Below are 16,747 nucleotides of genomic sequence, written 5' to 3'. Positions count from 1 at the left end.
CCATTTAGACAATATTGGGCAATAGCTGTTCATATTTTGTCTGCAGGCTGGCAAAAATCTGCAGACGTATTAGTTCGTTTTGATTGTTCGCGTAGATCACTTGCAGTCTGTTACCAAGTATCATTTATAACGCTGTTGTGCTCATTTTAAATGTTGTGCAAAATGCAACGGGCTAAAATGATGAGCCACAGCTGTTCAGATCAGCTGTTATCGGATGGTGGATGGTGGATGTGCTCTGTGGGAATCGGAGTTTCACATTTGTCAAAAATCCCAACCGTTTCAGACGGATGGACTCTATGGGAAGAGGGCAATAGTTGTCATTTTTTAATCGATAGTGGCATGACGGCTCATCTCTAATTTAAAAACAAAGTGCAATCTTCAGCGGAATTTAGAGAACTAATGAGAAGCTTTTGAACCGATTCGCGGCATAGATAGTTTCAATATTTTGTGGTAAATCCGGACAATGTCGAACGAGGTAGGTGGTGGAGATTCCCTTCCGGAAAGGCCAAGTTCTAAACTTAACCCCCTGGCTAGCAGTGCTTTGTGCCCCGGCTGCCGGTGGACAGTGAGGCGATCCAGTTCCACGACTGGGCCATCAGCTACGAGAAGTCACACATACTGAAGAGCAGCTGCAAGCTGGGCACCGCCGAGTGCTGCCCCAAGGACTCCGCCGACCGCTGCGACCTCTGCCACTACCAGTACTCCCTGGAGCTGCCCCACCTGCCCGACATGGTGTTCCACAAGAACCGGCTTGTGCTCAAGCACAAGGACGGCGCCGTCCTCGAGTTCCGGCCCATGGAGGCGTTGGCACTGGTGGACAACGGCAAGCAGCCCCTGGAGGTCGCCTGCGCCCAAGAGTGGCGGGAAACCCGGTGGGTACTTCCCCGAAATATAGAACTTCAGGCGGGTGTCCTTCCCATGCATAAGCAACTTAGCACAGATTACCTCATTACAATTAGATTAAACTCAAGTAAAAACCCTAGCAAAATTAACCAGGGAACTCCTTTAAAAATATATATATCTTCTAAAATTTACATATGTAAGCTTAGAAGGCTTGACTTATCTTAAAATGCTTGGTTTACTTATCTGAGATCATTTGTGAAAATTATAAAGTAAATGTTGCGACATTGGACAGACTGTCAGGAAACACCACATACTTTTGTGATTTCAGAATTACATCAATTAGCTTAAGCTTAATAAAGATGATTTGCATCTTTCCAGGGAAACTGAGTGCTTTGTGATTTGATATTGATACGTTTTTCAAAATAACCTTCCCAAAATCGTCAGATTATATATCTTGATATTTTTTTATAATCATTAAAACCCAACTAACTAAGTGTAGACGGTAGCCGAAGATCTTTGACACGATTAATTCCAACAAAGTAAATTGGTCTAAAACATTAAAATGGTTCTGAAGATCCGTCTATTTTGACACAAAGCTTTATCTCAGAAAGTTTTGGGACGAATAGCTTCGGAATTTTTAAAGTTTCTCTGGACGTACACAAATTCACTCTCCAAATAATCGCGTTCTGTCCAGCAGCCCTGAGCAGACCATGGAGGAGAAGTTCAAGCCCTTCGACTGGACATTCACATCCACCTACCAGGGCACCATGAACGAGAAGGTGCGGTCAGAGAGCACGGATCAGACACTTAATAAGTTCAAGCTGATGCAGCGCGAGAACATCATCTTCTACCACGATCTAACCCTGTTTGAGGACGAGCTGCACGACCACGGTATTTCGGTGATGAGCGTGCGCATCGTAAGTACCCACACACAGCCAATAGATAACCCTTTTTAAGACACCCCACTCTTCCTTTGACAGCGCGTGATGCCCTCTGGTTTCTTTATACTTCTGCGCCATTTCCTGCGCGTGGACGATGTGCTCATCCGGATGCACGACACGCGCTTTCACCACGAGATCGAGAACGACTTTATTCTGAAAGAGTACATACACCGGGAAGCGCCCTGCATAGAGCTTCAAAACTCCGTGGCGTTTTGGACTAACCCAGATGAAATGCAGAACTTTCTGCCCGTGAAGACCAAGCAGTTGCAAAAGCTCTTCTTTAAGTAATCCTCAGATGTCTGTCCCCAGCCCTACGATTCTTCAATTCTCGTATTGATTTGAACTGCTGCTATGTGCGTTTATTTATTGCCACCAGTGTGCGCATGCGCAGACATTAAAAGCGATTTTCCTAAAAGGCACACTAAGAATACGGCTATTAATACGAGAATAACAATGGGCGGACCAGCTGCCAACATCCCCACGTCTAGGCGGTTCCAAGTAAGGCTGTTAGGGCCCTTTTGTAGTCCCCAGAAGTCTCCGCCTGCAAATAAAAAAATAAAGATGAGATGAAACGAGTTCAGAGTTGTCCTTATATTATGCCCTATTTACACTACGTTTACCCTTTGCATACATAAGTTTATACATACTTTTAAATAGAAGGCCAATAATTAAATTTTGAAAAATAACCGAGTCTATTTTGACGAAAAGTCACTTATTGTGCTTAAAAAATGTAATCTACATTGGTATGCATGCCTACTTATTAATGGAATAAGTATTTTTAATATACATACATATCCAATGCAGAACTTAAGCGGATCAATTGGATTAGTTTTTTAAAATCGTTAGAAAGCGAATGCTTAGCAACGTAGTACAAAAAGAGCATTTCAGTTCGAAGAGAAACTGAATTTGGGGAATGCATCCAGTACACCAATACCGTGGCCAATACTTACGTCCTAGGACAACACAATCACCGCAACAAATACCGAATACAAGTAAAAAGGGGAAAGGGATGCGTTAACCAGGTGCAAAGCACTCGCGATCGTCGCGAGATCCACTTACCACCACGGCGCTGTGCAGCGTGCGGTTGTAGATCCGCTCGAACTCCTGCTTGATGGTCTCCAGGTCGATCTCCGAGCGACTGACGATGATTCGGATGAGGGTGGCGTCGTCGGTGCCTGCGCCATTCATGGCCTTGTACAGGCGGTTAGCGAAGAACGCCGCTGGCGACTGGACGCACTCAACTAGAAGATATACAAATTGATGAGGTACATTTAGAAAACAAGAAAAAGAAAGATAGCTACAAAGTGCAGTGAAAACTTTAAAAAAATTAAATATTGGGTTAAGCGGTTTTAAACTCGCATTTTCCATTAAAACAATAAATATTTATTTACAACTTGTCTGTAAGAGCATTAGCAATGGCCTTCCGCTGAAGGATGAGTTGGTCTTTTTGAAGAAATTAAATGAATTTTGATATATTCTTGTTGGGAGGGCTTGCTATGATCTTGGTTTTCGGAAAGGAGATTTGTTAATCTATGTATTTGTGAGATACATATCTGTCCATGTAATGAGCGTTGGTAAGTGAGGTGTTGAGTTTTTCTGTTATGATTAGCTATGCAATATAAAAAGTTAAAAACGAGTATTTTGCAGAATTTTATTTCCGACCCTATAAAGTATATAGATATATTCTTGATCAGCACCATCAGGCGAGTCGATCTAGTCTTTTTAGTCTGTCCGTTTCTACTCCCTCAGTTTTAAAGCTATTTGGTTGAAACTTTGCAAAAAGTCTTCTTTCTGTTGCAGTTAGTATAAAAGTCAGAGCGGGCCGGATCGGCCTATTATATCAGAAACAAAAAGAAAGAAAAGAAGTCATAATTTCTTTGTTTCTTAATAAATATTCATATACTCCGAGATATAGTCTTCTTTAACAATTTCAGAATTACTGTTTTACTTTTATAAAATAGACGACTATGTCAAATAGCTGCCATAGGAACGATCGAAAAAAATTTTTGAGTTCTGGGTTGTTCTTGATCGGTTAGATAATGTGAGTAAGCAGTAATCAATTTCTGGAAAAAGGATGAATTTAATTATTTTGATAAGGGAAGAAAAGTTGGTGTTGCGTTTTGGGGATGAGAGATGCTTGATAATGTTGAGGGTTAGGACTAGAGTTCTTGTGGTATTGGTTTCTGGGATAGTAAGAGAGCTATAGTTTCTATTTTGGGTTTGAAGTAATGCTAGTAGGAGTGCCGTTGTCGAGTGAGAAACTTCGGTTTTCACTATGATCTTTCTATTTGTCATAAAATTCGTATATTTCAAATTTTATGACAAATAGAAAGAGTTTTGGAGTTGATGAATGGAAAATGAACACCTATTTTATCATTTTGCAAAGTCTTAGAATTGATTGGGTTGGACCTAAAGATTCTAACTAATTATCTATAGTTGGGGTGAGGTTCGTGATGATGTTGGTTGTTTCCTAGTTGCGGTTGGTCCTTGATGTAAGAGGTTGGTTCCTTTGAGTTGTTGGGGTCCTGAGTTATAGTGTTGTGATGTGTTTTAGGTGTGGTTTTGGTGAAAAATGAGTTTGAATGCAATGCTTTTAGAGTTTCGAGATCTTAGTATTGTGAGGGCAGTTTTGTTGTCCCATTTTTTTTGTAGTTTTAATAGCTATAAGTATTTCTCTGTGCTAAATACTGGGCATCTTCTGTTAGTAGAGTTGTTGGGTCAATAAATAATTTTTTTTGGTATTCCGCATTTCTTTTGTGTTTATGGGTCTGTGTGGTGTTTTTCCCCGGAATTTTATGGTAAGATTCGTCCCACCCAGGGTAGGTCAAAGGTAACAAAAATAAGCCCCAACATAATAGAACTAACCTATGGCCATCATGGCCTCGTGCAGCTCGTCGGACATCTCGTGCTTGATGGCCTGCTCGATTGTCTGGCCGGAGAGCTCCTTGTACTCCTCGAAGACGAGCCGCAGCTGCGGGAAGCTGGCGTGCGACATGATCCGGTTAAAGACCTCCTCGTCAGTGCCCAGCTTGGCCTCGCCGGCGGAGTAGAGTTGGGCGGCCTGCTCCTTGGCCTCTTCGGCATCGACGGGTGTGTTCAATCCGTCGCGGACTCCGGTCACGATTAGCGTGAGCAGACGGCGGAAGAATCCGGACGTCTCGCTGCACATCTGCTCGGCCAGCGGGCGCTGGTAGCGCTCCTCGTAGGCGGCCACGATTTGGGCCATCTCCTCGTTGCTCTTGGTGCACAGGATCTCCACGAGCGTCGCCTCCTCGGTGCCGATTCCGGCCATGGCGGAGTGCAGCTGCTTGCACAGGTACTCCACCGGCGGCATCATCAGGCCCACGATAACGTCCTCGAACTTGCCGCCCAGCTCGTCCTTGAGGTCATCGACCAGGTCGCGCTCGAACTCTGCCTCGAAGGCGCCCTTAATCGCCTGCCTCTGCTGGTTGCTTCTGCCGGCGAGGATATCGATGATCTCCTCCTCATTGGTGCCGAATCCCTTCATCGCCGACCGCAGGACCTGGGCGTCTTGGGCAGCGTCGAAGGGGCTGGCATTCCTGACCGTGGGCACCGGCTACACGCGGAAAAGTAGTCAAACAAAAAGGTATTTAGGACGATATTTCAGCATTATCTATGTATTGTAACTTTCGTTAACGCAGTTTTTCATGCGTGGACAGATCAAGATTGCAAAATGACCCGCTTAGTATGTTCAACATTTCGTTTGAAATTTCTTTCAGTGTGGTGCATGACGCATCGCAGTGGCAAATCAATAAGCGCAATAGTGCAATAGTGCCATCCCCGTTCACCTGGTAGTTCACTCACCTGGTAATCCATTGCGTTTCTGGAAAGGTTCGTGGCTGTCTTCCGGAGTTTGGTTTCTTCTGTGCTCAGTTGGTAAATTCGCAAAATCAACGTTTCTCTCTGTGGTGTATTCGTATATTTTTCTTGCGACGTCTTGTTGTCTCCGCCTGCTCTAAGTGAATAATTGAACATGGAAATGGGAGGCGCTGCAGTGGGAATTCTCCTCTGTGCTCTCTGCGTTTTGCTCTCTCTTCAAAACACAAGTTTTGCACAGAAAGAAACCGCTATCTTACAGAATGATTAATTATAGGGGTTTATATGATATTTGGGAAGCGTATTTATTTTGTACTTAACATAAACATAACACTTATTTACCAACCAAAATAATATAAAAATAAACATTTTTCAGGGGTACGATTCGAATGCGGGATTTGGTTATCAAAAGCGGGTGAACCCATTATATTTATGTCGACCACCGTCGTTTTGATTTGATAACGAGCTATTTTTTTCTGTGTACAAGCTTTTGCGAGCGCGACTTTCACAGGAGAGCTTTTAATTCCGCTTCTAATGGGCCTGCACTTGAATTCCAAAGCAACTGAATCATTCGGCACATTTTTTGAATTAATTAATTAAAACCTGCTGTCGAGATAGCTATTCCACTGCGAAAACTTGCGCCATACTTTGATGTGCCCCTTATGTCCAAACATTTCGATTGTAAAGAATATACAATTGCAAAGCCGCGCCTGAAATGAATTCAAATTGAACATGGCATTGACGTGTTGCATTCAAAAGTGCGCGCTCTGCAAGTACAAGCTTTCCGATCATATCAGCTATATGTGAATATATATATATAAATATCTACATTTATGTATATATCTTTCAGATCCGTCGAGTTTTCGGAAACTTGTGCATTTGCATTCTCATAGTCCCATGGAATCTTGACAGTGGTAATTCCATTTTATCTCTATGTGAGTGCCAATTAATAGACGTTATCTTCTTGAATGTGTATATAGATATTATGTTTATTTAATCTCGTTAAATAGGCTTCGCTCTAATACATTTACATTTGGGCTCTTTTCGTTGAGTAGTAGGTTCATCTTCAGTTTTCGTACGATTATTCCTGAGCCCCCTTTTCCTGTCCGACATTCTTTGTCTGTCTTTTCAGGTTTAAGCTTAATACGTTGTTGTATGTATATAATATGTAGCATTTAATTTATTTATGCTCTCAGCCTGCCCGACAGTCGAATAAACAATCATTCTTCTTTCTTTTTAGTTCCACAAATTTAAATTTTCCATATTCCATTTACCAATCCCATTGCAGATCCGTTCCGATTACCAATCAAATGATCTTATATTACAGATATTTACCAAAAAGGTTGCGATTGGAAGAGGAACAGATCTGGGGAATTAGCAATGTAAAAAAACAAAAATTTAATAACAAAATACCAATGAAATATGAGGGGAGAGCAACTTCTAGTTCTTCACCCACTGCACTTTATATATCTATATTCTGTCGAGTTTCATTAAAAAAACTTTCTAATACATTTACTGTGGTTTCCTAGAGAATGTTGCAGTTTCCCTTGATTGGGGATCTAGGGGGATATGGGGTCAAGCCAATTCTGAGCATTTGGAGTGCGGATGAGTTTGGGGGCCTGGGCTATACACAACTAAAGGGCAGCGGGATCACAAAAGATACAAAAATACAAATTAAATTTCATTCAAGGACTCTCCATTTGGGATACCTTTAAGAATCGCAGGATTGGTATCAACTATCAACTAACAGCTAACAACTATCGTCCTAGACCTCGTCGCTCTGGTTCAGCTTAATCTCGCTAAGATGGGTGTTGAACCGCGACCACTCGTCGCGTGACGGCTGCGCCAGGTTTTCGGCCACGTCGTACACGTACAGCTTGCCGGCCTCGTCACCGATGCAGACGTGCAATCCAGATGGCGTCCAGGAGACGCGATTCAGGGCTGGTGCTCCAGCCACGACGATCGAGGCTGTCGGCACCTCCGTGTCCTGGTTGAGGTTCCAGAGGTCCAGGCGGCCGCTGCCGTCGACGGCGGCGAAAAGCGCGGGGTGCACGGGCGACCAAGCAACGTCCATCACGTAATCCGAGTTGTCCTCGAAGGAGTAGAGCGGCTTTGTGTCCTGAAAGAGGTTCAGATCATTCAAAAATTAGTTTTTCGTTAAAAACTGAAATGTGTTGAGTAATATTAAGCACTGTCTCAAATGCAAAAGATTCATCGAAAGAGAATAGCTCCAAAGTTCATAAGCTTTTAAAGGACAATTATTGAAAAATTAAAGTTACTTATTATTTAATAAAACAGTAATAACGATAGTTACTAATTTTGATTCGTGCAAAAAACTATAAAATTATTCTTATGATCTGTTTTAATTTTATATTAATATAAGAGAATTTTGGAAGTATCTCAAATTCGTTAAAGATTCTTGGTTGTTTATAGCATGATAGCATGTACCCAATTAAACTCTGTTCTTGACTCTTCTCCTTTAGGATTGTATATTAACTAAGCAATGGACAAATTCGTACCTTGAGCGACCACAGTTTTATGGTCCAGTCAATTGATGAGGTGAGGAAGAGGTGGCCGAAGTCGGGCGAGAGCTGGTTGTAGTGCGTGGATATACCGGTGATGGGGCCCAGGTGGCGTTCGTACACCTCGTTGACGCCGGAACGGAGGCCGTGGCGCGAGGCGGAGTAGACGTAGCCGTCTTCGCTGCCCATCACCAGGCTGTTGATCTCGTTAGCTGGGAAGGCCATCGATGTGATGGCGATTGCCTTCGACTGGCGCTGTTGCAGTTCGAGCGTGTCCTGCGGTTGCGACAGCATGTCCAGCGACCAGGAGCACAGCTTGCCGTCCGACGATATGGAGATAACATTGTGCGCATTCTGGGTGCCCACCATCTGGAGGCAGTAGACGGGGTGCGTGTGCGCCGCAGCACTGAGGGGTGTGCGCTGGATGGGCGTGCGCTTCTGCACGCGGTTGTCCCATAGCACGATTTGGCCCGAGTAGGTGCCGCCGAGGATCAGGTTCGGATTGAACTTGGCAAAGCAGGTGGACATCACCGCACTCTGACAGTGGAAGACGTCCTCGGGTGTGGTCTTCTTGAACTTTGTGTTCCACACCATCACCACTCCGTCCGGCTCGTTGGGGCTCTCCTCGTTGTTGTGGTAAGAGGCCACAACCAGCTCCGGGAAGTGGGTGGACCAGTCCATGCTGGTGATGCAGCGGTTCTTCGACCAGCGTTCGTCGTAGAAGACGCGGTTCAGAGACAGCCGGGCATGGGATCGCTCGTCGTTGGCCTCCTCGCTGTCGCCTCCACCAATGTAGTCCGTGTAGATGTCCACGTTCTCCGAGAGCGCCCGCTCGATGACGCGGCCGGCGCGCACCACAAACCGCTGGAAGTCCTCTGACAGGATGATCATCTGCTTTTGCTCCTCGGACAGTTCATTGACTAAAACGAGTATGGGAAAGGAAAATTCCTTTTTCATTTAACGAGATGTATTCTGATAAAATCTCAATAACTCCTGCAACTGTAAATTAATAAGATTTTAATTTGTTTTATTTAACTATCCAGTTCTGTGGTCGAAAACTAACCAAACTTGATCGCACTTATTTAAACATTTTGAATTCCAGAAGCATATTGCTATTTGATGATACTAAATTAGAGCACCATCACACGTGACCAAATTAGAAGTCTTCTAAAAATCGATTTAAATTAAAGTTGTCTGATAAAAAATCAGGTGCATTAACTTATAAGAAACAAGAGAGAACGCTATAGTCGGGTGCCCCGACTATCAGATACCCGTTACTCAGGTAAAGGGAGTGCGAGGGAGATGGAGATAGAAACTTTGATCACGCATAACTTTTTAACGAATGGTCCGATTTGAAAAATTTCTTCTACATTTCGATAGGTATTGATAAACACAATAAAACTGCATTTTTACTTTTTTTTAATATTTAAATGTATCGTATATAAGCGATTGTGGGCGTTAAAGGGGGCGTGGCACCTTTTTGAAACAAACTTGCGCTGCGTAGGAACTCCTAGAATCTGCATGCAAAATGCCAATCTTCTAGCTTTTATAGTTTCCGAGATCTCAGCGTTCATACGGACGGACAGACAGACGGACAGACGGACATGGCTATATCGACTCGGCTAGTGACCCTGATCAAGAATACATATACTTTATAGGGTCGGAAACGCTTCCTTCTAGCTGTTACATACTTTTGCACGAATACAATATACCCTTTTACTCTACGAGTAACGGGTATAACTACAATTTACTCTTGGATTCTCGAGCTTTGGCTACTGAAAGGAAAAAATACAACTTATAGAATACATCATACAAGAATATGTATATAGAATACATCATATAAGAATATATAGAATACATCATATAAGAATATATAGAATACATCATATAAGAATATAAAGAATACATCATATAAGAATATATCCGTGTTACAGACATCATATGACATTTCTTAAATTCGTCCTACTCTATTCGATTACCAACGTAAGGTAATATTAATTTTTTAAATTTGTTGAATCACATTTACACATAAAAATTATATGAAAAATGAAAATACGTGCTTATATTACATACTCACCCTCCTTTTTCACTTCGGTCTCCTTCTTGATCTCGAGCGGAGTGATGGCCGGGGCAACGTCCTTGACGGTGGGCAGGCCGTGGGTGAGATAGCCCGGGGGCAGCTTGGAGGTGAATCCGTTGTCCAGGTTCTGCAGCGAGCTCTCTTCGTCGTCTCCTTGGGCATCAAATGCAAGCACTGTTTAAGGTATAAAACTAACACAGCTAGAGGAACATGACAATCGACAGAACAGGAACAATTCTACTTTCGGCTCTTGAGTTTGAGTTGATTATTTTTCTTTTTTTTCTTTTGCGTTCTTCTTCGTCTTCGTTTTGCATGGCTAGGAACTGCAATTTTCTGAGACTTATTTTTGGCTTTGTTCATTTACATTTTTTTTAATAGGTTTCTTTAGGCAGGATTCCGGATTGGGTGAAATTACGTTATGATTATGGGTGGGTGGCGGTGTATGAAACTTAGTGTGAAAGGGGGAAAGCAATAGACAGAGACAGAGAGAGGAAGGAGTGTTGCAGCACATTTGATTCTTCCCGCTTGCCTTCTTCTTTTCCAGGGAGTGTGGGTGTGTGCGTGCGTGCGTATAATCGAGAGCAAGAGAGAGAGAGAGAGATGGGAGATGTGGCGGCAGGTGCATGGCTGTTAATAAACTGTTAAACACTGTTAAAGGCACTCACACAGGTGCATATATCAGACGGTAATTTGTTATCGATATATACAGTGTTAGGTCATGGACAGGTGAGTATGCGAATGTGTGCAAATTTCACCTATTTAATATACAAAGCCAATTACTGAAATCAAAAGATTTACAATTTCCCTGCTTTAGTTTAGCTCTGTTTCTGTTTCGATTAACTCTATCAACGTTATCGCTATTGTACATCGTTTTTGCATTTTTCTCCACCCATTTTATATTTTGCTTGCACTTAAAATTATTTAGTTTTATGCTAGAAATATATTACACATATATTTAACATGGTAAAGTTAACGGCCGATTGATCGATTTTGTTTCTGTTATAGTGCTGTAATTGGAAAGGGTTTCGGGATAAGGATCGGAAGCTGAGAGAGACAGACAGAGAGAGCCGAGGCCAAACATCGCTCGTGTAAGAGTGAATGGAATGAAGCACACCTAACATACTGTCGCTGCTCCTTTTTTTTTTTTAAGAAGGGTTAGTGGTTAGGGCAGAGTTATCGTTATAATGACTTATATCGGAGGTTTTAGGATGAGTGATGGAGATTAGCAACACGTCACACAAAGGAGGGAAATGGCGGGGCAGGGGCTTTAGCATTAGCTGTCATGCAAATGTAGGCTGTACACAAACAGAGATGAAGGGCAAGAGCGAAAGAGAGAGAGGCAGAGAAACAGGACGGGTCCGTTATTTTTAGTGTTGTGGACGCGAGTGTGTTTGCGGATCAATTCACTTTTCAACACTAACACCTCGAAGGTTCGATTTGTGACGCGCTTTCTTTGCTTTTGTTCTGATTTCGTTTCTTTCTTGCAAAGTGAGAATTGGAACGTTCCTATTTTGCTTCATGTCGATTCCGTCACTGTTCAATATTTTGGTTCGGGCGGCTGGCCTGTACCTACCTGTGAATTCATCCTCCCACTCTAAACCCGGATTAAGATTGTATTCATCTTGAAGAAATATAAAGAAATAAATATATTGTACATACATTGCTGGTAGTTTGATTTTTTTGTGACTTTTGAAATCAAAACGAAAAAAAAATGAGCTTGGCTTTAGCATACCGCCCATCAAAATCGATACATCGATCGATAGTCAATGTTTAAACAAAATGCATACGGTAAAAAAGTGAAAAATGTTTGTTTTTAGTGTGCTTAACTTTTGTTGTTTGGCGGAAAAATCACACGAATATGTATTATACATATATGATTATATGGGATATTTGTATAAATACTATTAGCACACAAGCCTGGCTTATATGATGGAACACAAAAGGTAGCGAGGGGAGGAGAAACAGTTTATAATACAGCTTAGGATGTTCAACTAATATATCTGATAGTTAATCATACAAACGATATAAAGATATACATAGGCTATCGAATTCGTGCTTTAGATGGAGTTTCGTTGTATACGTGTGTGTTTTTGGGTTATGTATTGGATTCTTTCAGGTTATTATAGTCTTAAAAACAACTGTTGGGAAAAATAATCAAATAATAATATATATGTCATACATAAGTTATGCTAAAAACGAAAAAAAAAAAAAAAAAATTATAGCAGAAAATAATTTTTATGACTGTTATTTGGAAACCCGCTATACTTACATTTGTTATACATAAATTAAAACAAAAATTAAAAAAAAAATTAATTAAACTCAACTTAAAATGATTACGAAAACTACTTAAATGAATTAATAACTTATAAATTGGGTGGAGATTACAAATTTTTGTTGATTTTCATTTCGATATAATCGCTTTACACACAAAGTCTATTTGATTGGATACAAACTGAATCTCTTGCGATGTGGTTTTAGAGCTAATTGAAACAAACAAGAAATAAATCATATAAAATGGATACATAAGTATATATATATAAAATCCCGGTTGGGAAATCAAATCAAACGACCGAATCAGAAGCGAAGTTCAAAGAAGCAACTACGAGAAACTAGGACATAAACATAGATTTTCTATATATAGGATAACGATATCAGGCATAATCTAGGCAAGTCAGAAGAAGTCCTAGGAAGAGTATAGATTGTGTTGGGGGAAGATAGAGCAAACTACTTAAATACATAACACGAGTAAATAGAGAAAAGTTCAGATTTAAGAAAGATGTACTATTACAGGTTATAGGCATACGATACTCTTTACGGGTGGTACACAGACCGCTACGGAGGCTGAAAAGTTCTAAGTACAAAATTACGCATACAACGAGGACTACTCACCATAATAATCCGTAGCATGAGCTGCAGTTTTTTTTGCGTGCGTGCCAAAAACAGATAAGGGGGGAGAGAGAGAGAAAGTAAATAGACAAATTATTAAATGCGCTCGAACGGTGTAAACGCTAATGATCTATGGATATGGATATGGATGAATGAATGGGCAAACCGGATGAATGCTGGACAGTGGAGGATATGCGGGAAATGAGTCAAGAATGCAGCTTATATGGATCAAAACAAAACCAAACAGTGGTGGCTATGATATAAAGGAACGTGGTGCTACCAACAACCTTTCACAGAAAACGGGACATATCGACCAAAATAAATATTCAAAAGGGGTCAAATAGTGATACACGACATTGCTTTGTAATGCACCTAAAGATTTTTATAATAATTGATACAGGACAATATAAAGTCACAAATTGCTTAAATTTTTAATTAAATTTTAAATATGGTACTGAACTTCGCTAAAATTCAAAGCTTTACTTTCCTATAAATAATATAGTACACACAACCATGATTTCACGTAATTTGTTGTATGAGTCTTACAATTTATATAACCTTTTCACTTAAATTGAAAATATAGTAATACATTTTTTCAGAAAAAATAACGTTATATGAACTTTCGAGTTTTAAAATAATTTAGTAAGCTAAGTGAAATTTTTTATAAATGTTTGTTTGACTTTCTTGACTCAAAAAAAAAATTGAATTTTTTTTGAAGAAAAAGACAAAATAATGTACTAAAGTCCTATAAACATACTTGTTTAAAAATGTGTGGCAAATAAAAGCTCAGATTTGGCGGCGACCTGTGTAATTATGAGGAAGGCTGAATTGGCAGCACAATGGGACAAACAAGTATTGCGGATGTGGCAACAAAAAAGAGAAAGCTGAATAATCGACTGTATATTGCTACAAAATAGCGTTCTTGGGGATTGTAACCAAATTGAGAAAAAGCAAAGCAAAAGGAAGCCGTCATAATTTGCGCAATCGGTTAAATAATCCACCAAATTTTCTACGCTTATACGATGCCGATATCCTTCTACCTTCAAATTTGTACAGGAAACTTTAGAATGAATCGTATGAGCGTTTTACATGGCTCTTTTTATATACATTTTTTTCGTTTCGTTTTCATCATAGCCAAATTCGTGTGCTGATATGATTAAGTGTGGAGTTTGCTTAAAATTAAGATTAGTACCTTTACGTGGACGCCACCAGTCCTCCATATATCCTGACAGAGGCGAGGAGTGGCAAGAAAGAACTGTATTTGTTATTTTATTTCACTATGGATTATGGTTTTCTGTTTGTATCTTTGTTTTCTCTGCTGGGAGGGACGGGGTGGGGGACAGCTCGATGGGGTAGAAAAGCGCGGAAACGGGGTCAGCATGCAACATTGTGAACTATCGCCGGACAGAAAGGGACAGATGGGAGCACAGCTATGGACAGAGAAAGATCTTCCGGCGGATGGGGACGCAGGGAAGCCAAACACAGTAAACAACGAGACCAAGAATAAGAACGGCAACAGTAGCGAAAGATGGAGTCAAACTATGGATAGTGGTTACAGTAGAGCCCAGCTCCCCTTCCCGGGGGCAATACGCACCATCACCGTTTCCGCCGCCAGTACTGGTCGTCTGGGTCTGTTTCGTGTAGACCAGCGTCTCCTTTGGTGGAATGTTTGTAGCCTGCACATTGTATACGCTCAGGTTCAAGGGCTGTTTCTTTCCGCTGCTTGGGGTGGATAAAGGAAATCAGTATCAGGTCAAAATTAGGGCTAGCCTTGCGGACCAAAGCTGGTAATGCCCTTGCAGAGCCATGAAATGCTACGTCCTAAAACAACCATGCTTTTTTGTATTTGTAATTTTGATTTTTCTTAAATTTTAACCCATTTATATTTACTACGTTTGATTGTTTGATTCTTTTTTGGCTTCTGGAACCAAAAGGAACTATGACAGTATTTATGCAGTACTTTCATTACTATGAATTCGCAAATTGTTCTTTCAATGATAATTTCATGTCTGATCTGAGCACTTTGCAAACTTTTGTCTACGTTTTACAATTTTCTCGTAAACTAATATTTTAGCAAATGAAAATCACATACACCAAATGGCCCTTGAAGGCAAAGAATAATAATAATAAGATACTTATAGCCCAGCATACAATATAGACGCGTTAAAAAGTAGGAAGTATTGTCTTTTATCCTGATGGGAAAGTTTATATAATTAATAAATAAAGTGGAATCTATCTGTGGTACCCCTTTATAATTCTCTTAACGACTCAAATTTGCTCTAAAAGTTAACTTGTAGTTTACCATTGTCACAATAAACGCTATTTGTGAGAGTGATTTTAAAACTCCCTTGCAGGGATCTTAGCTATATCAGATAAGTATATGCAAGACAGACCGTTAAAATGTACCCCTTATTTTCCTACAGGCTGCTGTTTGTACAGTATTGCTTAACTCCTTATGGAGTGGAACCTACATATATGTGGCAGACAGTACAAACGCCTGGATAGGATATCAATGCCCCCTGCAAGGTTTAGGTGGAAAGTTACCCTACCTTTGGCCATTGACGGTGGCTTGGAGGCTGGCGTCAGGGGTCTGAGTGTTGGAGTTATCCGAGGTCATTGAGTTGACGGAGGAGAGCGAGGACAGGACTTCAGAGACGGGGGCCACGCCCAGAGATGACAGCATTTCGTCGAGATCCCTGAAATAGGGAGAGATGATGAGTCATATTTGGTTTTGCTTTGGGTTCCGCAGTCCAGCGATTGGCGAACCCACTTGCGCTGATCCTTGTCGATGCCTGCGCCGCCACCAATGCGTCCGGCCGCCTCCTCCATGTCCTTGATCTCCTTCTCGCGCCGGCGGCGGTCCTTTTCCTCGCGCAGGGCGGCCAACTTGGCCTTCTTGCGTTCCAGCTCAGCCTTGCGGTCCATTTTCGGGGGGTTTCCTTTCGGGACTCGGTATTCGAGCAACTAGTAGTGGAACTGCAGGTGGGTGTACGGGGGTCTCGCGGTCGGAGTTCTCTGCAAGAGAGATGCCTTATTAGTGGTCGCCAATATTGGTAGCTCTCTGATGATGTCACCAACTGGCCAAAAGCTAAAAAAGTGGGTGCGTTGTGTGGATGTTCCCTTTCCAGCCCGAAGATCTGGTATCGTTAATCAAACTGCACATTCCCCAGTTACCCAGTAACTCACCCACTGATTCGCAATGCACCTTACTTTCTTCGAAAAAAAAATCAATAATGTAGCGAATGACAGTGGGCTGTGTGACGTTTTTTCTTCCTGGACTCCCCTTCTTGCCGACTACCCAATTGCTGAAATGGCATTTCAATCAAATACACCCACCTCTATATGTTTCTAACACGATGCACTGCTGCTGCTTAAGTACTTAAATCAACATTTTTCAACCAGGTAAAAATGCGACTTTACTTTAATGTTTTGACTAACTATGGCAGAGAACTAGAGATGGAACATCGCCAGCTACCCGTTACTCGTGAGGCTTTTGTGAATAGCCACAAGAACGTAAAAAGCCGGGTAGGAGATACTCAAATAAGTAAAATAACTATAATCTTTAAAAGCTGTCCTTACAAATCGGTGTTTAGCACAAAAATTAGCTTTCCTTTGCTAAGTGGCGATAACAGCCAACA

At 41.4% G+C, this 16,747-nt stretch overlaps 3 protein-coding genes across 20 annotated transcripts; 1 reads left to right on the top strand and 2 right to left on the bottom strand.

Moving 5' to 3' along the window:
• The first annotated feature begins 333 nt into the window (after positions 1-333).
• On the top strand, positions 334-2,360 carry LOC108047727 (TIP41-like protein). 3 transcript variants are annotated; one of them, XM_044461253.1, is made up of 4 exons: positions 334-475; positions 535-872; positions 1,538-1,760; positions 1,824-2,360. In XM_044461253.1, the coding sequence occupies exons 1-4, from the start codon at positions 464-466 to the stop codon at positions 2,070-2,072; spliced, it is 822 nt and encodes a 273-aa protein (XP_044317188.1). In that variant the 5' UTR covers positions 334-463; the 3' UTR covers positions 2,073-2,360. The 3 variants fall into 3 exon arrangements, with proteins under 3 accessions (XP_044317188.1, XP_044317190.1, XP_044317189.1); XM_044461255.1 differs by having other exon boundaries at positions 335-475; positions 1,541-1,760; XM_044461254.1 differs by having other exon boundaries at positions 336-475; positions 538-872.
• LOC108047726 (annexin B10) lies at positions 2,118-5,780 on the bottom strand. Of its 2 annotated transcripts, XM_017128045.2 has the most exons (5): positions 5,610-5,780; positions 4,650-5,361; positions 2,844-3,025; positions 2,735-2,737; positions 2,118-2,325 (listed from the first exon to the last, which is right to left on the bottom strand). In XM_017128045.2, exons 1-5 carry the CDS (start codon positions 5,778-5,780, stop codon positions 2,269-2,271), a joined length of 1,125 nt encoding a protein of 374 aa, XP_016983534.2. In that variant the 3' UTR covers positions 2,118-2,268. The 2 variants fall into 2 exon arrangements, with proteins under 2 accessions (XP_016983534.2, XP_016983535.2); XM_017128046.2 differs by lacking the exon at positions 2,735-2,737 and having other exon boundaries at positions 5,610-5,779.
• Positions 5,781-6,585: 805 nt separating this feature from the next.
• Positions 6,586-16,747, bottom strand: LOC108047720 (cytoplasmic dynein 1 intermediate chain). Of its 15 annotated transcripts, none has more exons than XM_017128022.2 (10): positions 16,689-16,747; positions 15,880-16,124; positions 15,659-15,805; positions 14,704-14,831; positions 14,302-14,364; positions 13,113-13,133; positions 11,797-11,844; positions 10,221-10,376; positions 8,141-9,063; positions 6,586-7,740 (listed from the first exon to the last, which is right to left on the bottom strand). In XM_017128022.2, exons 2-10 carry the CDS (start codon positions 16,032-16,034, stop codon positions 7,387-7,389), a joined length of 1,995 nt encoding a protein of 664 aa, XP_016983511.1. In that variant the 5' UTR covers positions 16,035-16,124; positions 16,689-16,747; the 3' UTR covers positions 6,586-7,386. The 15 variants fall into 15 exon arrangements, with proteins under 15 accessions (XP_016983511.1, XP_016983510.1, XP_016983513.1 ...); XM_017128021.2 differs by lacking the exon at positions 16,689-16,747 and adding an exon at positions 16,446-16,583; XM_017128024.2 differs by lacking the exon at positions 16,689-16,747 and adding an exon at positions 16,446-16,583 and having other exon boundaries at positions 10,221-10,373.

This window comes from Drosophila rhopaloa, unplaced genomic scaffold (genome assembly GCF_018152115.1).
Source record: "Drosophila rhopaloa isolate 14029-0021.01 unplaced genomic scaffold, ASM1815211v1 contig_3, whole genome shotgun sequence".
NCBI lineage: Eukaryota > Metazoa > Arthropoda > Insecta > Diptera > Drosophilidae > Drosophila > Drosophila rhopaloa.
Note: the sequence above shows the minus strand (reverse complement) of the source record. Positions and strands in the feature narration are given on the sequence as shown.